This window comes from Prionailurus bengalensis, chromosome D1, assembly GCF_016509475.1.
Source record: "Prionailurus bengalensis isolate Pbe53 chromosome D1, Fcat_Pben_1.1_paternal_pri, whole genome shotgun sequence".
NCBI classification, from domain to species: Eukaryota; Metazoa; Chordata; class Mammalia; order Carnivora; family Felidae; genus Prionailurus; species Prionailurus bengalensis.
This window is the reverse complement of record NC_057346.1, coordinates 21,686,815-21,713,579: the sequence shown is the minus strand read 5'-3', so window position 1 is coordinate 21,713,579 and position 26,765 is coordinate 21,686,815. Positions and strand designations below refer to the sequence as shown.

The 26,765-nt window shown below is 44.5% G+C and overlaps 3 protein-coding genes across 5 annotated transcripts in view; 1 reads left to right on the top strand and 2 right to left on the bottom strand.

The window, feature by feature from the left end:
• Positions 1-7,302, top strand: part of SIAE (sialic acid acetylesterase) — a 46,587-nt gene extending 39,285 nt beyond the window's left edge. The window contains exon 11 of one of the 2 annotated variants that reach the window (XR_006297303.1): positions 6,695-7,302. The gene's annotated coding sequence lies outside the window, so the exon portion shown is untranslated. Of the gene's footprint in view, positions 1-2,331; positions 2,404-6,694 lie in introns of those variants that run through there. The other variant, XR_006297302.1, reaches the window with a different exon arrangement.
• TBRG1 (transforming growth factor beta regulator 1) lies at positions 3,334-15,384 on the bottom strand. Of its 2 annotated transcripts, none has more exons than XM_043579692.1 (9): positions 15,015-15,384; positions 12,552-12,622; positions 11,672-11,904; positions 10,954-11,090; positions 10,513-10,659; positions 5,219-5,316; positions 4,848-4,958; positions 4,346-4,488; positions 3,334-3,661 (listed from the first exon to the last, which is right to left on the bottom strand). In XM_043579692.1, the coding sequence occupies exons 1-9, from the start codon at positions 15,162-15,164 to the stop codon at positions 3,516-3,518; spliced, it is 1,236 nt and encodes a 411-aa protein (XP_043435627.1). In that variant the 5' UTR covers positions 15,165-15,384; the 3' UTR covers positions 3,334-3,515. The 2 variants fall into 2 exon arrangements, with proteins under 2 accessions (XP_043435627.1, XP_043435628.1); XM_043579693.1 differs by having other exon boundaries at positions 4,416-4,488; positions 15,015-15,381.
• A 3,633-nt stretch (positions 15,385-19,017) lies between these two features.
• Positions 19,018-26,015, bottom strand: PANX3 (pannexin 3). Its single transcript, XM_043578846.1, has 4 exons — positions 25,774-26,015; positions 24,420-24,562; positions 21,578-21,792; positions 19,018-20,093 (listed from the first exon to the last, which is right to left on the bottom strand). Exons 1-4 carry the CDS (start codon positions 25,952-25,954, stop codon positions 19,454-19,456), a joined length of 1,179 nt encoding a protein of 392 aa, XP_043434781.1. The 5' UTR covers positions 25,955-26,015; the 3' UTR covers positions 19,018-19,453.
• Positions 26,016-26,765: the final 750 nt, after the last annotated feature.

Genomic DNA, 26,765 nt, shown 5'->3' with positions numbered 1-26,765 from the left:
CTAAGGTAAGAGGTTTACTTCTAAAAAGGATAACCCAGATGGAAGAAAAAAGAGGCTGAAAATAAAGCTACACAATAAGCATTTAGAAAAATAATCCAGATGGGACAAATGTGAAAGTGGGCTTCTGTGACTGTTAAGAATCCTAATGCAAAAAGAAAAAAACCAAAAAACGTAGCACTACTGCTTATTGGTTGATTAAAAACAGCTAATGGCACTTGGTAATTGTGTCCTCTATTAGAATTTGGAAATAAAAGTATAATCATTAGTGACGTGTAAACATTTATAGCCCACCAAAACTGGGTTAGGAACAGTAAATGTGCTTTGAAGCATGAGGAAGGAGGAAGATTTATTTGAGTAGCTTCCACTACTTAATGGGAAAAATAAGAACTAAAGTAATAAGCACCTGACCCCAAGGGGTCCTGGTGTAGCACTGAACAGCAGGAATAGCTGTCAGTGTCAGGATTTATTTTAGTAAGAAAACATAACAACTATGCAGTATACAAAGAACTTTGGCTCCTCTGAGGACTTTCTAGTGTACAATTAACTCCTAACACCCATACTTTGACCTCATATGCCTCTGGCCTAAGGGAACCAGGGACCTGGGAACAGACTCCTGAGAAATAAATCTCTGGGTCCACCCCTCCCCTGTGCCAACACACATTCACTCATGGGCTGTTCTAACTTGTAGGCAGCTGGACATGGTCAGGAACCCCATACCCAGGCTCCTTTCCTAGCGCACACAGTGGGAGATACTAGGTTTAGGTAGTGGATATACTAATGAAAAGTCATGTGAAACTTTAAAAATTTTTTTAATGTTCATTTATTTTTGAGAGACAGAGACAGCGCGAGCAGGGGAGAGGCAGAGAGATGGGGAGACACAGAATCTGAAGCAGGCTCCAGGCTCTGAGCTGTCAGCACAGAGCCTGATGTGGGGCTCGAACTCACGAACTGCGAGATCATAACCTGAGCTGAAGTCGGACACCAGACCGACTAAGCCACCCAGGCACCCTGTGAAACTTTATTTTTAATGGCTGAATGCTTTTAAACATTCTGTGGAAATTCAGTTAATTTCCCAAGTGAAAATAACTTTTTAGTATTTGTGAAATGAAATTTATAACTATTGTAGATTTGGACACAAACAAAAAGAATAAACAAGTAAAAATCACCCCAAAATCCACCATTTGGCAAAAAACATTTAATATTTTGGTAAACATTCAGTTGATTTGCTTGGGTTATATTTTATACACTACATGTCATACTATTTTGTAATCTGTTTTTGGCTTATTCTAGTAAAATAATTTTCCTATGTAAATTGAATATAGTGTTTTAGTTTGTGGGAGCCCCATACTTTATTTAACCAATTTTTCCATTAGTGGACACAGATTTTTTTTTTCCAATTTTTCCGTTAAAACGAATACAGTGATGAATGTTACATGCAAACATCATACTGTGATTTCTTCCTTAGGATCCTTAATGTGAAATAACAATTTTAAGGATTAAACATGTTTAAAAGTTTGATACCTGCAGCTTAACTCTCCTGAAGGGTCCAACAGTTTACATTCGCACCAAGGCACAGTGCCATTTACGCTCTCCCACTGACACTGGATAGTGTCAGATTTCACTCTCTTAACCAATAGATGAAAAGACGTTTTAAGTATACTGGGGTGGAGGGAGGCTCGTTTTTTTTTTTTTTTAAAGAATTTTTTTTTAACGTTTATTTATTTTTGAGACAGAGAGAGACAGCATGAACGGGGGAGGGGCAGAGAGAAAGGGAGACACAGAATCGGAAGCAGGCTCCAGGCTCTGAGCCATCAGCCCAGAGCCCAACATGGGGCTCGAACTCACGGACTGTGAGATCGTGACCTGAGCTGAAGTGGGGCGCTCAACCGACTGAGCCACCCAGGTGCCCCGAGGCTCAAGTTTTTAAAAAGGATGATCTGTAGTAAAACATTTTACCTTTATTCCATGTACTCCCTTCACGTGTGTATATGTGATTTTTATATAAATACATATATATATTCTACAGTTGAAACCCAAATTTCAGTTTTTGACATGTGATGCATTCTATTGTTATAATTGTTTTATTTAATTTTAACAGGTGTAGGTCTTACCTCCCTAAGTTTAGGAACAACTGATGGGTTGAGATCTGTACTTTGAAAATTACTCTTCTAGGAAAGCTACAAAGTAAATACTCTTATTAAAGCAAGCAGCGCAATAACTTAAAAAAATCTTAATCTTTCTTAAAATGAGGTTCTCTTGTATGTGTTTTACTCAGAATACAATGGAAAGATATTTGCTCTATGGTAAAAGCAGCATATATCATTTCTGTAGGAGTGCACGTATGTCCAGCCAACGTGTGCAGTGAAGAAAGAGAAACATTAAAGCATGAACAGCTTTGAGTAATCCCCCTTTTACCCCAGGTTTGGTGTTATCCTAATTTTATTTTTTTGTACCGTAAAAGCTGCACAAACTTACAGAGACCAGAGTTAAGAGCCATACAATTACTAGCAGTTAACTTTCGTTTCTGATACTTCTGCTGCCCATCTGTTCCTAGGAAACAAACCCCTTTGTGTTGTCCCTGGTCAGCAGCTACGAACTGCAGCACAGTGACAACTGACACTCCTTCCTCGTTCTCCTCCTTCTGGGGTCCTTCTGTTGCTTCCTTCCAGCTGTCCCGGTCCCTGGTTGGACGGACAGCAGGGCCTCCCATGCGGTACTGCTGGGGTCCAGATGGGGTGACGCGGTAAACCTGTACCTTAGTGCCACGGGCAGGGTCCAACACATTCGGTTGCACAAAATACGGAGTCAAGTTATTACAGAGCCAGTGAAGTGACTGGGTGAGCCTGTTAGGGAGGGTGGGAGCGCCCCTGCCCTCCCGGCATGTTGTATCTGTGCCATCATGTGGATTCAACGTATTCAGCTACAAGCACATTCTCGGGTAAGGAACGGCAAAGAGCCGGTAGGAAGGATTACAGAGGACCTTTTTTTTCCCTTGAAGGATATGAAGTGTGAAGAAAAAGATGAACGGCGTGCCTTGGGCCAGCCTCTCTGGCTTGGGGAGAAGCAGACTGGACTGTGATCGTCCAGACATGGAAATGAAGCAGCTGCTGGGGTAGCAGGGGTTGGGCCTTCATTCCTGGAGCTAGGATCAGAATCCAGGTGGAAGGCTGGGACTCCTCCCACCTCTCCCTCCTGAGTCTGCAGCCTGTTCTCATTCCGGCTTATAGAACACTTAGGTTTGCTCTACCACTTCGGGCAGAGCTAAGCAAAAAAAAAAAAAAGAAACAAAGAAAGAAAGAACAAAAATCCTGATCACAATGAGATGAAAATAAGCAGATTTGTAAAGAGAAATTTATTGCTAAAAATAAAGCAGCTGCAGTTTTTCCAAGGGAACACTGTCACCACAGGAACCTCTGCAACAAAATGTGTATCTCCTTCGTTCCTGAACTGCTGCCTTCTTCCATATTCTAAGTTTTACTTTAAGTTAAATGATGTGGCATCTGACCCCTTCCTGATCAATCTGAAGACTGAGTTGGGCTACACGGGGACAGAGACTTCAGGTGCTGTAGGTGAGTGTCTACCAGGGGTTCATGCGTCAGGAACATGGGTTGATAAGAAGACACGAAGGCCGTGGGCTGAAGCTCTGGAAGGTCCAAGGATCCTGGAGAAGAAAATTCCTTCAGTTCCATTGCTGCCTGGGAGTCTCAAGGGACTGATCCCACACGTGAATGTCCTTTCAGTACCTAACACTCTTGCCCCTGTCAGCCTAATTTTGCCCTTGCTTGGTAAGATAGGACAGAAATTGACTTTTACGACAAAGAAAACTGTGGCCAAAATAGATTAAGTGTTTTGTCTAGGGTTATATAGTATACAGACAAAAAATGAGGGTTTTAATTCTATGATTTCTAGTCCAGAGCTCTGCCTATGTGACCCAACGCCAGATCCCCTGAGAGCTCCACCCATCTGTGGGACGGAACCCACCCAACACAGGCAGGACCAAGGCCATCATCTGCTCTCCTTCACTTCACATGAAATTCTTGTCCTGAGCAGTCAACTTTCCCCTGCAGTTCCGCTTAGGTCTGTTTTAGGTGGGAAAACGAGAAAGCCTGGTTTCTCTGTGGGCCCTGCCTCACTGTGATGGCAGCCACTCCCTGTCACCCCTGCAAGTGCTGCTGGAGAGCCCCGCAGGGCGGCCCATCCTCATACTTGGGAGTCTCCGTGGTCCCGGCAGCGTAAGTTTCTATCACTGACTGCCCAGCTCTCTGGAGTACTCCGCTACCCATGAGGAGCAGACAGCAGTCTAAAAATAGTCAATTTTCAAACCGGGAAGGGAAAACTAAGCTACCTTGCAGAATGGGATCAGTACGATCTTCATCAAAGGCCTGTCTCTGAAAGGCTTCAAAGCTTATACTTGCATCATCCTCTAGCGGTCCCTGGGGCGGCTGCCCATCTCCAGGTTTCCATATATCAAACTTCACCCACTGGTAACTGCAGGATCAAAGGGCATCGTTATCAAGAGCTGTCTGTTAGCCACAATAACCCATTCTTACTTCCAAAGAGATCAGGTATGTTTTTTCTGTAATCTTTCCCATATGTATTTAAGAATCACATTAATGAAAACCTAAGAGAAGATAGGCACATTTAGTGAGACGTTATCCTGCAGGATTTCCCAACCCTTTTGCTGTCATGGTAGACACAGAAAATGATAATTCTAGTACAGTGGGGTACTGCCTTCTGCCCCTTGTCCAGAGGGCTAGGAGGACCAATACTGAGGCACACAAAGGAGCAAGCCTGCTTTGAAGACAGAAGCAGAACACAGCGTAACAACAAGCAAAGCAGTAACTTACTTGATACATTTTCGAGCTCCTGGACAACTCTGGATCAGGTTGTGAATAGTTGGGTGAGAAAACCCAAAAAACTCAGCTCCAGATGGAAGCAGGTTGGGCATTAGTTTCCCCCTAAATAGGAGAGGGAGGGTGGTAGTTTCAAAGTTTAGAGGGAGATGAGAATGGCTTTAGGAATGGAACGTGGGTATGAATGGAGAGAACAAACTTTCTTGACTTGGATACCCTGGAGAAATCCATTGGATTTCTGGTAAAAAATCTAAACGATGCAGGATACCTTTCTATAAAATTAGGGATCTCCATACATTAAAAGCAAGGAAAATCTCATTGTACCACAAGTGACCTATTTAGACGGTCTTCAAGCTTCAACTTACATAGTAATACTTATGGTCTTGAGCAGTTCTGCATGACAGGCATCTGCAGAAGAGGTGACAATGGCATTCTGGGGGTCATCTTCGGGAACAATTTCAAACTGAGAAAGATAAAGGAGCAATAAGATCAACTTTGAAAGAGGGAATAGTAGAGAGAAAGCCACACTACTTTTATAACTATTTCTTCACTCTAGCACTTGAAGCTGATGTATATGATATTAGAAGGTGGGTCCAATTTCCTAGAGTGCCGTTACAAATTCAAACAAATCCAAGAAAACACAGAGAGTCCTTTAACTGTTTCAGTTCTAAACACCTTGTGACTGCTCTCCACAAGTCCACACTTAATTTGTTACACACCTTTCCTATCCACTTACTTACATCTATAAGTACAAATACAAATGGTACTTTAAAAATACATGAACAATAGGGGGCGCCTGGGTGGCTCAGTCGGTTAAGCGTCCAGCTTTAGCTCAGGTTATGATCTCATGGTCCGTGGGTTTGAGCCCCGCATCAGGCCCTGTGCTGACAGCTCAGAACCTGGCGCCTGCTTAAGATTCTGTGTCTCCCTCTCTCTCTGCCCCTTCCCTGCTCATGCTTTCTCTCTCTCAAAAATGAATAAAAAATTTTTAGCAAAATTAAAAGAAAAAATAACATGAACAATATACAAATTATGGAAAGAGCTTAAACGTTCATCAACTGATGAATGGATAAAGATGTGGTTTATATATAAAACGGAATACTACTTGACAATGAGAAACAATGCAATCCTGCCATTTGTAGCAATGTGGATGGAACTGGAAAGTATTATGCTGAGTGAAATAAGCCAGTCAGAGAAAGACAGATATCATGTTTTCACTCGTATGTAGATCTTGAGAAAATTAACAGAAGACCATAGAGGAAGGGAAGGGGGGAAAATAGTTACAAACAGAGAGGGAGGGAGGCAAACCATAAGAGACTCTTAAATACAGAGAACGAACTGAGGGTTGATGTGGGGGCGGGGGGGGGGGGGAGAGGGGAAAATGGGTGATGGGCACTGAGGAGGGCACTTGTTGGGATGAGCACTGGGTATTGTATGTAAACAATGAACCATGGGAATCTACCCCCAAAACCAAGAACACACTTTACACACTGTATGTTAGTCATTTTGATAGTAAATTATATTTAAAAAATAAACAAAAATACATGAGATCAAATAAGATAATTTAATCTTATATTTACTTTGTAATATCTAGGAGGAATAAGGCCATTCTGACTCCAGGCCCCATTTTTTAAATTGCAAAATATCTTGACTATATACATAAAAAATAACCCTCAACTCGAAATTCTAATACTGAAGAATTTTTGCCAAGAAAGTATTTTTGTAATAAATACTATCTAGCCAACTTAATTCCTTGACCAGTTTTCTCTAAGTTCAATGAATTTTTGCATAGAAAATACTTAGCCAATTAAATTCCCTGACTAGTGTTCTTTTCATTAAAGTTCAGTTAAACAGTATCCATTTTTCCAAAGAAGACCTAAGATGGCCAACAGACACATGAAAAGATGCTCAACATCACTCATCATCAGGGAAATACAAATCAAAACTACAGTGAGCTATCACCTCACATCTGTAAGAATGGCCAAATTTAACAACACAGGAAACAACAGGTGTTGGTGAGCATGTGGAGAAAGGGAAACCTTAACACTGCTGGTGGGAATGCACACTGATGCAGCCACTCTGGAAAACGGTATGGAGGTTCCTCAAAAAATTAAAAATAGAACTACCCTACAACCCAGCAACTGCACTACGAGGTATTTATCCAAAGGATACAAAAATACTGATTTGAAGAGGCACATGCACCCCGATGCCTCTGGAAAGAGCCAAATGTCGTCCATTGGCTGATGAATGGATAAAGAAGATGTGGTAGATACACACCGTGGAATACTACTCAGCCATCGAAAGAATGCATTCTTGCCATTTGCAACACGGAGCTACAGTGTATTTTGCTAAGCGAAGTCCATCAGAGAAAGACAAATACCATATGATTTCACTAATGTGTGGAATTTAAGAAACAAAACAGATGAACATAGGGGAAAGAAAAAGAGAGGCAAACCATAAAACAGACTCTTAATTCTAGAAAATTGAGGGTTGCTAGAGGGAACATGGGTGGGAGATGGGTTAAATGCAGGATGGGTATTTAGGAGGGCACTTGTGATGCGCACCGGGTGTTATATGCATGTGATGGAATCACTAAATTCTACTCCTGAAACCAATACTACACTGTGTGTTAGCTAACTAGAATTTAAATAAAAACTTAAAAACCAAAACAGTATCCCGTTTTTCAATGTTTACCTTAATAAAATTATCCCAAACAGGATTTATTTATTTTCTGTATACTTTCAAAGAATAATGTGATTAATCATTTTTTAGAATCCAAAATATACTTTACTGAGTATGGCTTCTCCTGCTTAGTTTTCTTCTGCAGTTATTACTTCAATTTTACTGTATCAAATTTTAGAGCTCTTTTATTTTTGTCAATAACAATTATCTTGTAGTTTTAGTCAGTGGTTTTGTTACTTCAACTAATGACATATGTTGCAAATTTAAGATACTGAGGGTTTATATTTATTTCTCAGCTAATTTATGGAAAAAACTGTGAGCAATTATCTTCAAATATTCCAGGACTGCTCTCTTTTTGGTACTGGTCATGTCAATTCCAATCTTTTTTTTTTTTTTTTTTAATTTAGTTTGAAAGAGAGTAGACAGTGAGTGGGGGAGGGGCAGACAGAGAGGGAGACAGAGAATCCCAAGCAGGCTCACTGTCAGCACAGAGCCTGATCTCACAAACCATGAGATCATGACTTGAGCTGAAATCGAGTCAGTCCCATGCTTAACTGACTGAGTTCCCCAGGCACCCCAAATTCCAATCTTTTATACTGTGTGCACACTATTCTATTTTGCACAAAGAGCAATTAAAAGGCCAAAATCTCATATTTTGGTCTCGCAGAGCTTTCCCTGTTAGTATGCGTAACTGTACTTCATTCTTCTAACTGCTACATAATAAAGGTGGATAAATCTTATTTTTAACCATTCTCCTCCTGATGGGCATTTCAGCGATTTCTAATTTCTTGCCATTACAAACAATACCATAATGTAGATTGTTACATGTAACTCTTTTGTTCACATTTGCACATCTCTCTAGGAAATACTTCAACACCTAGCAGTATCCTGGGTCAAGGATACACATACCAAACTTGTTGATATTGCCAAGTTGCCTTCCAAAAGACTGCAAGTTTTCACTCAAGCTAATGCTTACTTGTTTTCCTACACTCTGGCCAACACTCAATATTATCAATCTCTCTGCTGTTTGCCTATGAGCAAAATCGTTTTATCTCCATTTCTCTAATTGCTAATGAGGTCTGTTCTTACCAACCATCTGCACAGTTTCAACTGATACCTGTTGTATTTGATTGCTTTTTGTATTTGACCAGAGGAACACTTTATCTGGATATTAATCCACTGCTACATACTTTGTTCCTTTTTTTTTGCTTGAGTTTTAACTTGGATTATGTATCTTTTGTTGTTCATTAAGTCTTTAACAGTCCAATCTATTCTCCTTCATAGTGTCCACATTTCATGCCTCACTCAAGAAAAGCTTTCACCTCACTCTAAGATTATAAAAATATTCTTCCATATTTTGTTTTAAGATATAGTATGAAACATTCTATAAAGCTAAAGAAATTAAAGTTCATATTAGCATTTACAGACAAAGAGATGAAAAAGAATTGTCTACATACTTTTAGTATATACTAGAGATAACACTTGATGTTAGTTGGAAAAAAATTAAGGCTCACAATATACCTGAAAATAATGTCCAGAAGGATTAATCAGCTAAAAAACAAAGCAAAGCAAAACACCTAAAACCCACACAAACTCTTCTTTTCACAAATATTTTAGCAATTTGTCTTCAAGAAATTAAGAAGCAGTTTGTCAATATCCATGACAATTCTATTAGAATTTTTATTAGATTTGTACTGAATTTATAAATTTGTCATAAATAAATATGGTATACTACTACCATAGGAGTCTGTTACAGTACTTTATTTTTACTTTATTATTACTTTTTTAATTTTTTTTTTTGGGAGAGAGAGCATGAGCAGAGGAGGGGCAGAGAGAGAGGGAAGCACAGAATCCGAAGCAGGCTCCAGGCTCTGAGCTGTCAGCACAGAGCCCGACATGGGGCTCGAACCCACGAACCCTCAGACTATGATCTGAGCCAAAGTCAGATGCTGAACTGACTGAGCTGCTCAGGCGCCCCCTGTTACAGTACTTTCTAAACAGAACTCCTGCATGGCCAGGTCATCTGAACACTCAGATGCATCTAACAGCACTCTAACCAGGAGAGGAGCGATGCAGTATTATCCACATGTGGCAGCAGGCTCTCAGCTTCTGCTTAGAGGTTCCCTTCCCTGTGTCTACTTCCTTCCACCCAACTTTCTAGTGATCTGTAACATCAGACAGAGAAGTCTGGAACTTTGAAACTGGTTTATTTTTTTCCCAATGACCAGAGGTGACGGGTGGGGAAAACGAACTCCCTTGCATCACAGCAGCGAGAAGGATGAACAAAAGTATTTGATAAGACTAAGGTTCGGGGCGCCTGGGTGGCTCAGTTGGTTGAGCGTCCAACTTCGGCTCAGGTCCTGATCTCATGGTTAATGAGTTCAAGGCCTGCGTTGGGCTCTGTGCTGACAACTCAGAGCCTGAAGCCTGTTTCGGATTCTGTGTCTTCCTCTTTCTCTGCCCCTCCCCGCTCACACTCTCTCTCTCTGTCTCAGAAATAAATAAACGTTAAAAAAAATTGTTTTAAAAAGACTAAGGTTCACATCTCCCAGGTCCTTAAGAGTGTATGCGACCAGAAACCAATATGCAGTTTCTTTGCTACCTCCATTTTTGTCCTACTTGAAATGGCAGAATATCAAATTAATCTTTCTTGTATATAGGCCTGCACTTCACAAATAAGCATGCTTGCTCAGCCTCCCACAGTCACCATAGCAACAGTACAAGGAGCAGGGTTCAAAGGGAAGGGCCTCAGTATGAGAGTCGGACAGATAGACTCAAATCCCAGCTCAAGCACTTATTAACAAAGGTTTGACTTGGGGCCAATCGCTTTTCTGCATCTTGGCATTACCCAAATGGTTATTATACAGCATGTACTGGGAGTGTCAGAACGGGTGATATCTAGTAAGTGGCTGTCACAGAGAAGGGTCTCAAAAAACAAAACAAAACAAAACCCAGTAGCTGTTAATCGAGTGGGTACCTGGGGTTGCATGCCACCATCCTTGATCTGACAGGTATACAGACACTTCTGGTCTGGGCACTTCATGCTGGCATATATCCGAGTACTGCAGTAGCCAACAGGGTAGATGGCACTCTCATCATGGAAGCCAGGTCGGTCGGTGATGATCTATAAAAAAGATTCCCCCACTCTGCAACTGAGGTCACTAGAGAATTCAGAAGTCCAGTGTACCGTGGTAGCCTTTAAAACCACTTTGGGGCCGCAAAGAGTGACTCGAATCACAGAGAGAAAGTGTGTCAGCTGCGCAGCAGACAAAACTGACCTGGTTTCCTAGGGACTGGAGATTTTCTGGGGTTGGTCTGGATCAGCAAGGGGCTGCTGCTGATGGGAACAGGGAGGGAAGGCTCAACCCCATTCCCATATTTCTGATTCTCCTCTCTATATATCGCTGGTCTCACTCACCTCCCCCAGGCTATATACTGTTAGACCCCCCAGTCCGATGGGGAACACAGGCCGTCCTGAGGGATCCAGGGCAATGGGCTGAACCAGCTTGCGAGCACCTCCCTCCATTTTCTTTTTCTTGGATGTTTTCTTCAGAACTGAAACGCAAATCTGGGGTCACCCACTTTAAGCCCCTCCCAATGCTGAGGGGAAGGGAAAAATTTACACGTGAATGCTAAGAACAATACGCCAATCCTGGTTCTGTACACTCGCTGAATGGGCACATGGGACTTTTTCCCCAAAGCCCGGAGTATCTTTTTAACCCACCCACCTGGCAATGGCTAATTTTAGTATCAATGCTGAGGACCTAAAAGCCTTGCAGTTTTTAAGGCCTCTTCATTTATCCGATCAGAAATTTCCCAAGCCATCCGTGTGCTCAAAAGGCCACCTAGCCCATTTCCCTGCCTCTAGGAAACACTGAACTGAAGGCAACCCAGAGAGTTGGGGGTGTGGGAGAAGGGGGAGGCCTTAGCCTGCTCCCTTCCATTTAACCAGGTCTGACTAGAATTCCTCCACCCAATGTGGCTCTAATACACTTTCTTTCCAAGGGCTATTAGGGCAGCTAAGGGACCAAATGAGGGTTTAAGTATATCTGTGGCCGTGTGTGTCTACCAGTTAGTACCAGGTCTTTGTCATTAGTCGTGGAGCCACCGGGACAACTATCGTCTCCCCAAGGTACCTTCCAGTTTGTTGTTCTCTTTGCCTTTTTCTTTTTTCTCCTTCTTGGATTTCTTCCCAAACGGTTCCTCAGCCCCAGCGCTGGGCCCAGAGATGGGCCCAGCTCCCTGTATGGCTCCCACAGAGCCGGCCACGCCGTAAGTTAGGGGCACACTGGAGCTGTGGGAAGGCGCTGCGGCCTGTACCTCGCTTTCAGTTAGAGCCTGAAGCTGGAGGAGCTTCTTTAGCAAATACCTGAGGTTGGGAAGGAAAGGGAGCAGAGGTATGAACTTCTATTTTATCTCAATTCAGTATTTTACTTAAGTAGTGGAAAAGCCAGAATTATATAAAGATTATTACACTCATAAAAATAAGGTTCTTCTTGGACCCAGGGAATAAGAGGCTCCAGAGGACACTTCCTCAAGAAGCCAAAGATAAGGACTGTAGTTTATCTCTCTTGCATCTGGAGGGTTCCTCTACCTTGATGTTGAAAGGTATTATGCTTCTGGAGGGAACGTACCACGATCTCCTTAGGTGTGAATTATACATACCCACTGTGCTTTGCACAGAATATAGTACATACTGAATAAATATCTGTGGAATGAGAGGTAGTTTCTTTTATCCCTTGTCTTTTGTAACTGGGCAGTTATAAGAAGATAGCTTTTGAGATGTGGCAAGAGGGCCGTGTCAGAAAGGTGAATAGAGGGGCTGTCTCGTCACCACGGTCCAACACGACTTGGGTAAATGGGAACCAAAACCGGAGGTTGTGAGTTTCTCGGCATTGATCAGAGCCAATGGGCTGTGTAATACATAAAAATTCCACTGGAGAAAAATCCCCAGAGCAGTAACACCATATCAATCACTGAAAATGGGATTCTGAACACAACACGAAGGCAGCTCACCGTCTTTCTTCTTTTGCTTTAAGAAATTTTTCCTCAAGACGAGCAATTTCATCACAAATAGCAGCATTTTCCTTTAAGAAAAGATTTTTGGGTATAATCACATATAGAGAATAAAAGATCAAAGTATTACGCTGGGAAGAGAAGCTATGTTTCAAACCAAGAAGTCTGTGTTGCTGGGTGAGAGGAACAAGTTAATCTACCCTGCAGACCAATTATTAAGAAAACCTATAGGGGCGCCTGGGTGGCGCAGTCGGTTAAGCGTCCGACTTCAGCCAGGTTACGATCTCGCGGTCCGTGAGTTCGAGCCCCGCGTCGGGCTCTGGGCTGATGGCTCGGAGCCTGGAGCCTGTTTCCGATTCTGTGTCTCCCTCTCTCTCTGCCCCTCCCCCATTCATGCTCTGTTTTTCTCTGTCCCAAAAATAAAATTAAAAATGTTAAAAAAAAAAAAAAAAAGAAAAGAAAACCTATAGGTAAAGGTAGAGTCAAATTCCATTATGGGCAAGGTCATTACATAATTTATTGAAACTAGGGCACCTCAGAGTGAAAAAGGGGTGCTATTAATTATTATTCCAGAATAGTATGGTAGACTAGGATTGCCCTAGGCAAACCAAGATGTATGATCACCCTAGTTAGGGTAGACTTTGGCAGAGAAAAGGGCATCCTGCTGAAATCCATACAGGCTTCAATTTAAACCTTACAAATATGAGAAATGTCCATTCCCAAGGGCCTTGACTCTTGGGGAGATAACAAAACCAAGCTTTGCTAACCCCAAAACACCCATGCAATATGAACCTTAAAAGGACAACTGGACAAAATAAAATCAACTCTGGTATGAAAAATTCTTAAAACTTCATAATCTACTTATGTGTATTCAAGTATCATCTGACTCTCTGACTCAAGCTATTTCCCAAGCATCAGTTGTAAAGGAAATATTCTCATCTGGACATTCCTCAAGTGAGAGCTCAAAATATGAATGTTCAAAGCGATATCCCTTTTCTTCACAAAGCCTACTTCAAGTACTTGAATGGAATCAACATCTTAAGAACACAGACTTTAGGGATATCCGACATGTAGAGCATAAAAGAAAATGAGCGGTCAATTAAGTATCAAGTCCTCTTAATTCTACTTTTTTCATGTCTCTCCAGTGCACACAGCCAGTGCTAAATAAATGCTTTGGGAATGAATGTTCTAATTTCCACACCTTTCCTTATGCTTCTAAAAAAGCGGAGATATGTGCAAACTTGTGGTAGAAAGAAGAGTTTAAGGTGGTGATTCAGACACGGAGGCACATTTGAAAAGTGAGGACTCCATTCCCTGTTTCCCAGCACTGAGGCAAGCTCGAGCAAGCCAGAATGCCAGAACACAAAGTTGTGGCTGGCAGGTCAGTTCACTTATTCAATGAATTCAGTGCCTCTACAATAAAAGAACAGCAGAAATATTTGAGAGACTAGAGAGGTTAGAAGGGGGCGGGGGTGGGGGGAATTATTTAAAGTTTTGTGAGCCTGTTTAGGGCAGAGGTCTGTTATGCGGATTTGGGGTGCTTGGGAAATAAGGCTGTGTAGTCGAAGTATTGAAGACACTAGGACCAGGAATCAGGGCTGGGACACAGCGCCCTTGCACAAGTCATCTCTTGGGGTTTCGGTGATGCCATTTTTTTTTTTAATTTTTTTTTTCAACATTTATTTATTTTTGGGACAGAGAGAGACAGAGCATGAACGGGGAGGGGCAGAGAGAGAGGGAGACACAGAATCGGAAACAGGCTCCAGGCTCTGAGCCATCAGCCCAGAGCCCGACGCGGGGCTCCAACTCACGGACCGCGAGATGGTGACCTGGCTGAAGTCGGACGCTTAACCGACTGCGCCACCCAGGAGCCCCAACTTTTTCTTTTTTAATTATAGTTTTTGGAAGAGAGAGAGAGGGAGAGACAGAGCGTGAGTGGGGGAGGGGCAGAGAGAGAGAGGGCCACACAGGGTCGAAAGCAGGCTCCAGGCTCTGAGCTGTCAGCACAGAGCCTGATGGGGGGCTCGGACTCATGAGCCCTGAGATCATGATCTGAGTTGAAGTTGGACGCTTAACCGACTGCGCCACCCAGGCGCCCCTCGGTGATGCCATTTTTAAAAACAGTGCCTCACTCTAGGGTTCTCTTGAGAATCAAACGCCTTTCCAAGAGTTTCGTGGTAAGAACGATGACTGAAACAGACTGGCACATCTTCCAGATGTCAAGCACTTTACTTTCCTCAATTAAATCTTCACGACTCTGAAAGGCAGTTAGCTCTCTTCAGGAAACAGAAGAGTACAGAAATTAGCTAAGGTGCCCAAGGACACAAGGCTAACGAGAAGTAACGTGTACTGCAAAAGCTAACACTACTGATTCGGCCACTCTGGGAGGGGAACGGTGTGGGGCAAGATTTCGCGAATTAGGAGTGTCGAGGCGGAGAAGGGCCGAGCGACACTCTGACTCACAAACACGGTGGCTTTGGCTGCTTTGCGCAGCCGCAGGTACTTGAGCCGGTACTTCTCGTTCTGGCTCTTCTTCGGGAGCTTTTTCATCCTGGCCTTGCTGGACTGCAGCGGGGCCCGCGGCGAGGAGGCCGGGCCGCCCAGCAGGCTCATCGTCCGGCCCCGCTACGGGGCCTCCAGGGCGCGGCCGGCATCGGCTCCCAGGCCGAGGAGCGCCGGCTTCGTCTCGTCTGGGTTGCCGGAAGCCGGCTTCTTAGGAATCTACCCCTCCAGAACTTTCCCAAGGCGAAAGGCCGGGCCAGAAGTCCGGCAACCGACCTCGGCCACCTGGCCTCCCAGCACTTCCGCGTCTGCCTCGGAAGTAAGCCCCGCCCGGAAGTTACGTAACGGCGCCGGCCGCGAGTAACTTCCGGGGCTCTGAGCCTGGGGTGGTCTGGGATGTGCGGATCTGCGGTCTGGAGCAGGGAGGGGCGGGTGCAGGCGACCGAAGAGCCGACTCGGTGTCTCGCTGCTGTGTCCTTAGCTGAGGAGTATTACTGTGGAGCTAACGGCTAAAAGCCCCGAAATCTTGCCGGCGCGAATCTCCCACACGCTTCCCCAGCCCACCGCCTTTCAGCTCCAGTTTTCCACACTCCCTAACGGGTCTTCCCGAAATGTGGGACGCACTTGAAAGCCTGTGTTGGGACTGCGGCTTTCCAGTATACAGCTCGCATAAAGGTTTCCCGAAAGCCTATGAGGCCGAGATTTAACTAGGATCTGGGACAACACTGGTGACTAGAAAAAAGGCTTCTGCCCCTTCAAGTTAGGCCCTAATAGGGAAGAGAAGAGTTTTAATAACGAGCTAGCACTAAGTAGGCACTCAGTAAATGTTTCCCTGATGAAACCAAAAGTATGTTTCTGGACCTCTACCTATATTAGCGCTAACTTTGTAACCAAGGTCTATCTAAAATCCTCAAATAAGGAGGGTAGGCAATTTTTAGGAGGCAGTGCTGGTAAATGCTCAGGTCTGGAAGACAAAACGCTTGTTTTTTTTTTTTTTTTTTTTTAAGTTTACTTTTGAGAGAGAGGCAGAGAGAAGGGAGAGAGAATCCCAAGCAGGCTCAGTCAGCACTGTCAGCACGGAGCCCGAAGTTGGGCTCCAATTCATGAACCGTGAGATCACGGCCTGAGCCAAAGTCAGGAGTTGGATGCTCAAAAGGCTTGTTGTATTCTTATTCCAGCAATGCCACTAACTAGCTGAATAAGCCTGTGTGTCACAGGTTTTTCCGTTGAAACCTGAATATACTATTTAGAATAAGGGAGGCTAGTGAGGGTTCTAAACTGGTGTAAAATATAATTACCGTTAGACAGTCAAAATGTGGACTTCTGGAGTTGTATATGGAAATTAAAGAAAGTATGTACATAGTTAAAACAAATTCAGTGAATTACTGGAGAAAAATGTAACACTAATGTGTGTAAGTAACAATCAGAGTTCAAAAAAAGGTTTCGAATTGATGACCCAGCTATTTCATTGCTGATTATTGTAAAAATAGTGACAGGGTCAAGACAAAATGGTTTTCACACAGAAGTCTTATGAAAGTTCTTTCATATCCTTCCATAATGAAAGCTGCCCTTGTTGCATGTGGCTGAGTTTTAACAGAGCAACTCTTCAGGATGCCAGTGTGCTTTCACAGCCATACTCAAGGCAGCCATAATAGATACATTTTTGGAAACTGCCAGGAATATTTTCTGCCCACAAAATATCCACAATCAAATATCCACAATCATGTCTTTGCTAGTGTAGGTTGGCTCTTGGAACCTGAGAAAAGATAATTGAGTGACAGGAAGAGATTTTTTTTTTTTTTAAACCTATTTGCAGGGGCGCCTGCAAATAGGCGCTTGGTTGGTTAAGCCTCTGACTTGGGCTCAGGTCATGATCTCACCCTGCATCGTTAGAGCCCTGCATCCGGCTATGTGCTGACAGCTCAGAGCTTGGAGCCTACAGCCTGCTTCAGATTCTTTGTCTCCCTCTGTCTCTACACCTCCCCCGTTTACGCTCTGTCTCTCTCTCTCAAAAATAAATAAACATTTAAAAAATTAAAAAAAAACAACCTATTTGCCAACTGCGTGATTTATTTGCTGTTCATCTGTATTTTGTCTTTGCAGGCTTTGTGATCTGACTTTATTTTCATTGTTCCTCTTCATATACAGGTTTCATACCTAGTGGGAGGGAAAGTGTGTTCATTCCTTTAGTTTTCAAGCTGCTCTAGCCAATGGATTTCAGTGGAATTTGCATTACAATATGACTTTTTCTTCAGTAGAAACGTTTACTTACAATTTATAAAGCATTTTGGGCAAGTTTTAGAAATTTAGAAAACATAGTACAAAGAAGCTTTTAAAAAAATCCATAATGTTGCCACATAAGGTGAGCCACTTTTATTTTATTTTTTTATTTTAATTTTTTTCAGTATATGAAATTTATTGTCACATTGGTTTCCGTACAACACCCAGTGAAGGAGAGCCACTTTTAACGTTTGTATGTGTTTAATACCTTCATGCATTTTCATATGTTAGATAATGTTTCCTTTTTGTTCACTGACCTTTATTATCATTTTGTGGTGTTATTATGATTTCTTTATAAGCATAATTACAACTTTTTTATTAATGTTTATTCTTTTTTTGAGAGACAGAGACAGAGCGGGAGCATAAACATAATTTTAAATGAATGCTTAATATTCCAGTTACGGCATAATAATTTTACATGATTACTTCCATGTTGTTTGGCTTTTTGCTCAGCAATTGCTGTGGAGTGCATCTCTGTGCACAAAGTTTTTATTAATGTTTATTTTTGAGAGAGAGGTACAGAGTGCGAGTGGGGGAGGGGCAGAGAGCGAGAGACACAGAATCCGAAGCAGGCTCCAGGCTCCGAGCTGTCAGCATGGAGCCTGATGTGGAGCTTGAACTCACAAACTGCGAGATCATGACCTGAGCTGAAGTCAGACACTCAGTCGACTGAGCCAGCCACTTGCCCCACAAAGCTTTTTTTATACAAGATTATTTAGGGGCTGGGTCTGTGTGCTCCAAACAATGTAACATGGTTGAGCAAAATTCAGTCACTTACTTATTCAGATTAATACTTATTTAGTGCCCACTATGATACAACCTTTAGGAAACTTGTTAAAGAGGAAAAGGCAAATGAGTGGGCAATATTCATACAGTGTAAGAATTTTTATCTCAGAGGTAGGTATTGAATGATATGCAGCACATAATTAGGGAAGAGGGGAGGAGATAGGGAAGCCTTCTTGCAGGAAATATGTCTGGGCAGACTCAGAAGGAGAGCTGGTGGACAGCCAGTGAAGAACGGGGGAGGGCATCTTGGGCAGTGAAACAGCATATTCAAAGGCTCAGCATTGTGAGAAGCATGGGAGCAATATAATTTTTCTGCTTATCTATATGAAGAAGGGTCTAAATGGTGCATACAAAAATTCTCTGAAGAAATATGCAGCTCTATAAATGAAATATCAAATGAGAGACAGCATGGTATCGTGGGCTGGGCAGGGCCTCGGAAGTCAGATCAAGGTTCCATTAAATTCAGATGTAGGAATGGAAGTTAGAAGCTAAGAGGGGGTAATAAAGAAGAGAGAGAAAGGGCCCAACAGCACTTTCCTGTCTTTCCCATTTAGTTCTAATGGTCACTATTCAGTGACTGGCTGTAAGTGGAGGAGTGTGGCATCTCCTGGAGTATTCGAAGCATGCCTGGGCCCCTCAAGAGTTGTGAAGAAGCCCATAATCCCAGCCCTTGGGGAAGTGGTCCCTGGTTTAGATGACGAAGAAAACCCAGAGCTCCACCCCTAGCTGATGCATGGCCCCGGCCTCGTTCTAGGCTGGCCTAACCCCCAAAAGGAGATAAAAAGGTCCTGCCATCATTGTCTTCTATCCCACTCTGCAGGCCACACAGGACTTGGGCAAGGTCAATGACTTCCACAAAGCAAGCTAGCAAGTTCCTAGGATTTCAGGCCACACCTAAAGCATTTCACATTTTTATTCACTTAACAGATTGCCCTTTTGCTCTTTGGGTTGAGCTGAGCGTGCATTCCAGAAGGACAATGGAGTGCATATACTGAAAAGAACCTGCCTCCATAAATAGCCTTTAGCACCTTCTTTCCTTATAGAATGTCTAGACTTCAGCTGAGTTTTAGGTGTTTTTTTTCCCCCCTATCCTCATAGGATGCTCTAGATCTAATTTTTTAGTTCTTTGACTCTTCAGCTCTAACTTTCAGATTTGTTTTCATGCGTTGATTTTATCTTCTCACCTTTAGGAAAACATGATACAGGATGTGATTCAGCTGAATCCACACTTAGCATTTCTAAAGCGGGTATTTTTGTACCTTAGTGTGTGAGGCTTGTGAAGAAGGAGAGAGATTTTTACTTTCCATAAAATTTCTTGCTCCACGGTTTTTTAACTAGGGATTTTCATCACACACCCTTTGGGTGAGATGTTTAGGTTTTGTGGGTTCTAAGCCAGCCAATAATGTCATGAAATCGACCACTGTGTCAATGTTGTGCTTCTGGGTGGTCGTGTCCTTCAAAACACATAAGACACTCAACCAACTAAAAGAGTTGAGTTCAGAGATGTTGGCTCGGAGGAAAAGGAGGATCACATTGAGATCATTGATGGGGCATCCCAGCATCTTTCTGCTGAGGAGATCGAAAGCTGGCAGCATCTCATAGATGGATAGGAGCCGTTTGTCCCACCGACATAGTCGTGTGAGGTTGTATATTATCACTGGAACCAATAGGGTGTATATTGTTAAACTGGAGAGACTAACAATTTGCAAAATGGACAGAGAGGTCAGCCTGCATGTGATCAGATGGGGCACGTGGGTCTCATCACTTAGGAGGCCTGTCTTGATGGAACAGCTGAATTCCTCTTGGAAGAAGACATCCAGGTGGAAGTGGCCAAGGTACAGGTAGATGGCTGAGGTGAAGAGGAGCAGGAGGGAGTTCCTCAGGAGGTAGGTGGCCACCAGGGAATGTGAGCGCTGCTTACAGGCCAGGTACCGCTCTAGCAAGGGGAATTCAAAGTATCGTTCTTTCCGAGCCCTGGGCAGGGGAAGAAAGGAGGCAGGGTGAGGAGAGACCATTTGGAACCATATCTGAGAGAGCCACATGGGGCAGTAATGGAATCTGTGTATGCCACGTGGCATTCTTGGCTCACATGAAAGTCTGCCTTCCTGGAGCATAACCACCCCTCTCCCTAAAGAGACGTGTGAGTATGTCTTAATTTTCCAGCTGATGAGTGCAATGTGGTCAACCCAGAGAATGATCAGTGGATAACAAATGGCCACACTGGATTTCTGCCCAGCAGAGCAGACTAAACCTGTAAGCCGAAACAGGATCCTTAGGAAGCAATAAGCGTATTAAATTAGCACTGGACGGGGAGTCTAAATAACCACGTTCTGGTGCTTGGTCTGTATACTGTGTGTATGATTTTTAGGCCAACCACCCATTTTATAAAAATAAACATGCTAACAAATATTTGTTGAGAGCTGTGGTGTTCAGGCACATGTAAGCCAGTCTCTGCCCTGAAGGAGCTTACAGGCCGCCTTGTGGGGAAGGGGCAGATAAGGTGCCAATAGGAAATAATAGTAGTGCTTGATTTGTTGCTAAAATGGTGGATACAAACCACGGTGTTGCACAAGTTAGGAGAGAGTTACCAGCACGGGCTGGAGTGTTCAGAAACCTTTATGGAGAATATTGTCTTGGAGCTGGATGGAGAGGTGGATGGAGTTCAGAAAGACACACAGGAGAGGAACGTTTTTCAGAGGATAGAGAATGTGCACACACACAAGACAGAATATGCTTCCAAAGCTCAGTTCAACGCTCCTGTTGGTGGAGCCTACCTCGGCTGCCCTGTTTAAAATGGCACCACTCCACAACCTTCCAGCTTTCCTGACCCCCATACTTGGCTTTGCTCCCCCGCTCCCATACCACCTATCTTCTGCCATATGATTTGCTATGTGTTGTGTTTATTTGTTGTCTGTTTCCCCTCCGTAGAATGTGAGTCCCTATATGGGTAGGTATACCTTTGTCCCCTCCCCACCCCTGCCTCTGACACACACAAGGCACACTGATGGGTCTGGAGCACCCAGAACAGTGCCGGGGCCACAGCAAATTAGGCATGAATGGCTAATCAGGAGAAGAGGAGGAGACTGCCTGGGTAAAGTGGGAGGTTTCTGTCACTTGGTGGTCAGAGGTGTGAAAAAGTAGAGGGCCTTGGGAAAATATGTGGGAGAGTTTGGGTTTTTTCCTGCAGGCATGGGGGGAGGTTCTGAGCAGGGGAATGGTATACAAACGTGGTATGTTAGAGAGATTAACCCCTTTGTGACGCAGGATGTTCACCTATAAACTAAGGAAGAGTCCTTTTTGTCCTCCCTGTACAGAAATGATGGAAAGTTAGTGAGATGGCGTGTTAAACTCTTTGGGTTCATGAGAAGGACGGTACAGAGGATAGTTTGACGATGACCCTGCACACCATGTTAACGCTCAACTGAGACCTTCAGAAATGGGTGAGAGAGACAACTCACTTCTCCAGCTCATCCCAGAAAACATGGGGGTCTGAGCTTTTCTGCCGGATCTTCAACATGTGCTGCACCAGGCGGATGGAACGATTGTAGGATTTGTCCAGTTCACTGATGATGAAGAGCAGATCCGAGCTGAGGGCCGGCTGGGCTGCATACTGCCACAGCAGAACAGGCAGGTACATGACCACAGCCAAGGCCAGCAGGGAGTAGGGCAGGGCCTGTGGGGTGAGAGTGAGCTGAGGAGGGGGCCCCAGTGTGTGGAGAGAGCTCTGAGAGAGGGGCTCTCATTCCCTGCTTCCTGCGTCGGGGAAGGAAGGCGGTGGGGGGAATGAGCCACCACAGGCCCTGGACGTAAGGCTGTCTACTGACCTGGCTGAGTATGTTGAAGCCCAGAGGAGAAGGTTTGCTGAATCTCCATGTTCCCCAGCTGCACTCCTCAGATCTGGGGTCTGTGTAGGTATGTAGGAGCCCAGGGAGGACAAGGGGAGGGAGAGGGATATAAGGAGGGAAAGAGGGAGACAGAAGGTGGGGGAGAGTGACAGAGAACCACGAGAGTCCCTCCGTTCCCCATGCATGTTAGTCTGGGTCGCTAAGCAGAGACCATGGCCAGCAGTGGTCATGGCATCACATCCTAGGGGAGAGTGTCTGCCTTCTTAATCTTCCACCTCTCTTGCTTTGACTCCTCCAAGTTCTTATCGCCAGACACCCAGAGTCTGTTAGCTTTCAAAGTCCAGTCAGGGGCCTCAACATGGCTGACTTTGGCTTAGACCCTCCAGAGACTGTCTTGGAAGACTTTGGGGCTATTCCTGTTCTGTATGTATACAAGCTGATGTTGACGAATGGGTGAGTCTTGTGTCCTCAACTACACAATTTACCACGTGAGGTAAGGGACTTTTCCCTACCACACCCAACAGGGGCTGGGCGGCTATTTTACCCACAGTAGAAACTCAACTTGTTTTTTTTTTTTTACCGTTTTTATTTTTGAGACAGAGAGAGACAGAGCATGAACGGGGGAGGGGCAGAGAGAGAGGGAGACACAGAATCGGAAGCAGGCTCCAGGCTCTGAGCCATCAGCCCAGAGCCCGACGCGGGGCTCGAACTCACGGACCGTGAGATCGTGACCTGAGCTGAAGTCAGATGCTTAACCGACTGAGCCACCCAGGCACCCCATAAAACTCAACTTGTTAAAGGCTTTTTAAGCTCATTTGTGCCAGGTGCTTGACATGCATTATTTCATTTGCTCTTCACAAAGATGCTATCAGGTAGGTACTATTAGTATCTCTATTTTACAGGTAAGAAAATTGAGGCATGAAAAGGTTAAGTAAGCTGTACAGGGTTATACGTCTCGTGGATGGCTGAGCAGGATCAGGAACTAGGCAGTCTGATTTAGGAGCTCATAAGAACTACTTGACTATAGCTTCTCCTGAACAACGGTTGCCTTTTATTTTGGAGGAGAATTTGAAGAAAAAGAGGGAGGATGCATATTTGGTTGCAGCTAGATGGAAGAAAGTGTGTGTGTGCGTGTGTGTGTTTCTGAACTAAACACGAGAGACATGTTAGGAAAACTATACTAATCCACGAGAAAAATTAGAACCTTTTCATTCCTGTTCTAAGACATGGCATTTCTTGAAGATAAGCATCACCCCCAGGGATTCTGTTCCAGTAGGTTTGAAGTGGAACCAGAGAATCTGGGTTTAAAGAGCTCTCAGGCAATCCTGGCGGTCAGACAGTTTGACTCTTTTCACATTTGAATCCCCTCTGCAGTATCTTGCCCTTGTTGCCATCTGGATCCTATTTGAACACTTCCACTGACAGACACCCCATGAACTCTTTCCATTAAGTCTGTAGTTTTGCCTGGGTCCCAGACCTGTGTGGCCTTTTGAGGCCTTGTAAATTGTCATAACTTAAAAATGTCACCAGTGGCTTTCAATTCAACATTGTGAATTGGACACACACGTGACTTCTGCTCCCTCACGAAGCCCCACTAGCGTGGCACTAAAGGGAGAAAAAAGACATAATTCTCCAAGGACAAGGAAAACGGGAGACAAGAGCAAGAAAATGTTGCAAACTGGAAAGCAGTCGTCTGCTAGAAAACAGCAGCCTGTGTGGGGGGGTAGGGAGATGGGAGTTGAGGCAGGCCAAGCAAGCTGTTTTTGCACCACAGAACTAGAAAGACTCAAGAGTTGCAGATATGAGGTGTGTCTGAAAATGGGGGTACAGGTGGGGTTGCAAACAGGAATATTGAAAAAACAGGCCCACAGATCTTCCCTATAATATGATGAACTTGTCAAGCGACTGCCCTTTCCATCCGCCAGCAGAATCAATCCGCCTGTGGTTTGCTCTTTGGAAACATTAAACCAAAGAGTTTCTGCACTTGGGTCCTTTGAGGGCAGGAGAACAAACTTTAGAACCATGTTAGTTGAGTGAATACCGAGTGCTGAGACCCACAGTTGAGTCCCTAGAGTGTTGGTAACCGAGTTTAATACCAACTGCCACCCTGGATCCACACAATTAACGATCCAGTGATGCTTTTTGGGAATCAGCCCAAGAGAAAGGATTACAGATACCGATATTTGAGGTTTTCCCAGTGACATGGCCTGAAGGGTTCACTGTAAACAGAAGGCTGCTGGTCAGCCAGCCTCACCCATAGGCACAAAGCTTCCAATCAGATAAAAGTGGGCAACCAAAGATCACCAGACATTTGAAGAAACATGAGAGTCAATGACAAAAGAAAAAAAAAAAACATGGGGTGGGGTGGCAAAGAGGCAAGAGAGAAGATAATGATGTGGTTCTAGCCTGCTCCACCCTGCCACGAAGCAGCCTGATGGAGCCCAGCTTACTTTACCTTGTGAGGCCACAGGGATTTCATCTTGTTCTGGCCAAGCTCATCCTGTTCGTGGTGAATAAGTGAGTCCCAGCAGGAACCGTCCACGTAGGCGGCCTGCCGGATGCTGAAGTTACTGGGAGAGAAGCATCGGATGGGGGGCCCTGGAATAAGAACACAGCTTGGAGGCAGCCTGGAGTTGGGAGTGGAGGAATGGGGACCCAGAGGACTGTCAGCTGAGAGCCTTCCAGGGGATGCCTCCAGAGCTCCGCCAGTTTTTTTTTTTTTTATCTGGCAGGCACTTTCTGATTCCCAGGCCCCAGTTTCAGGTTGTGCACGGCAGCGTCACCATAGGCCTGTTTGGCTCAGCTCCCTCAATGCACTGGCTCCCCTTTGACGTGGGTTCTTCCCTCTCAAAGCTTCCCTTGGAGTCCCAGACACGCGGGCAGCAGGGGCGCCCCACACTCCTGTGGTTTGGTGGTGACTTCTCCTTCCTGAGAGAACTGGCATCTTTTAGGTTCTAAAATTTAGAGGATTAATGGCCTGTTTCTGAGCCCAATCAAGGGAAAGGGTGAGCAGGAGGTCCTGAAAGGGAAGGGGCTCGGTGGGAGAGTTTTGTTTTTCCATGATTCTCCAGAGAGAGGTGGAAGGGGGAACCAAGGGTTCTCTCCATCTTGTGGGGGAACGAAGAGGCAGTGGGAGGTTGACATACCTCTTTGGGAAACAGTAAGCTAATCGTATAGCCAGAAAAGAAAGCCAGAAATCCCAATCCTCAGGAAGTCCACCTTTTCTTTAATAGAGGTAGGAAATTTGCTGAGTTAATCTAGTGCCTAGAACACCAGGTCTGTGTGTTTGTTAATGTGTGTGTGTGTGTGTGTGTGTGTGGCCACGGGCTGTGGGAAAGAAGGAATGGATTTATTTAGCACCTATGATATGTCAGTCTTTTAACATATGTCCTTAAATCAGAAACCCTGGAGGTGGAGAGTAGGCAGAAGGCTCTGAGACAGTAAGAGACTCATCTAAAGCATGGTCAACTAAGACCTTTAGCGGTCCTAGGTCCTGAAAAGATTATGGAGCCCTGATCTCTCTAGATCCATATGAAAATCAAAATAAAAGTTTAATTATTGCAGTGACATAAAATATATTAATACCGAAATTAAAGCTACATATTTTTACTACAAAAGTTCGGAAATGGTTTTCAAAATTTTTGGTGCCTCTGCTCTGCTGGTGCCCTAAATTCATGCATAGTCTGCTTTTTGGGTAATGCCCAGGCCAAAGTCATGACACATGGACAATATGGGAGCCACTCCGGAGTCCATGCAAAGAGTGAAACAAAGTGGGGTCTCTCATACACTGGGTCTTGGAGGCTACTTACCGGAAGAGAACTCCTGGGCAAATGCTAGGGACATCAGCAACAAGGGGAAGCCCACAGCTATGAACTTGACCATGCGGTCCAGGGGAAGTTCCAGGTGCAGTCCTTTGAGGCGGGGTCCCCTACGGTCGGGCAGCAGGGCATCTGATAGCATGTACTCTGCAGCTGTGTGTGCGAGTGACATGGTGCCGCTGACCTTTGGGGTGCAGAGGCCGCAGGAAGGGTCCCAGGACCGCGGTGTGGGGAGATGGCAGCTTCAGGCAGCTGGCTTTGAGCAGACAGTGTCTGCGGCCCCAGGCTCACGGAGATCTGTGCTAGGAGCAGGCACTGGTTCTCTAAATAACTGGCCAGGCCCTGAGCCAGGCATCTGGTAATTAGAGGGAGGCATAGCTTAGTGGGTCCTCACTGGAGGAGGGTCGGGCTTCAGCTGGGGCTGGTGCCAGGCTGCTCTCTCTGGGTTGTCCCTGAGCACATGGAGTCCCGTGGCTTTATGCTGCCCTCTCATTAATAAAGTATTTTTGGTGGGGTGGTGGAGAGAAGGAGAGTTGTGGAGCCAGGGCCCCCCCATGTAATTGGTGTGGAATTTGGGTGGAGATTGCTGAAATGTGGTGAAGGCCCTCATTTTGTGGTCTGCGTGGGAGAGGAGCCCCCAACACCCAGCTAGGATTGTTGCTCTTACATAGTATTCTTTGTCTTGCTGGTGATTTTTGCTTTGGGCCCAGGATCTTTCCCAGAAACTACTCTATATTTGCTGTTGAATTTCCTTCCCGGCCTCTGGTCTTTTCCTACAATGTTTCAGCCACATATTTACAATTTATGCATATTTACGTTTTTGTTTGTTTGTTTGTTTTGGTATTTTTTAGCCCCCTTTGAATCCGTAGGAAGCTGGGAGATGGGTGGCAGTATTGAATAGTGGAAAGAATAGGACCTTTAAAATTTGCAGGGAAAAGTCTCCCACTGGAGACCTAGCAGTACTCATTTTTTTATCGCTTGAC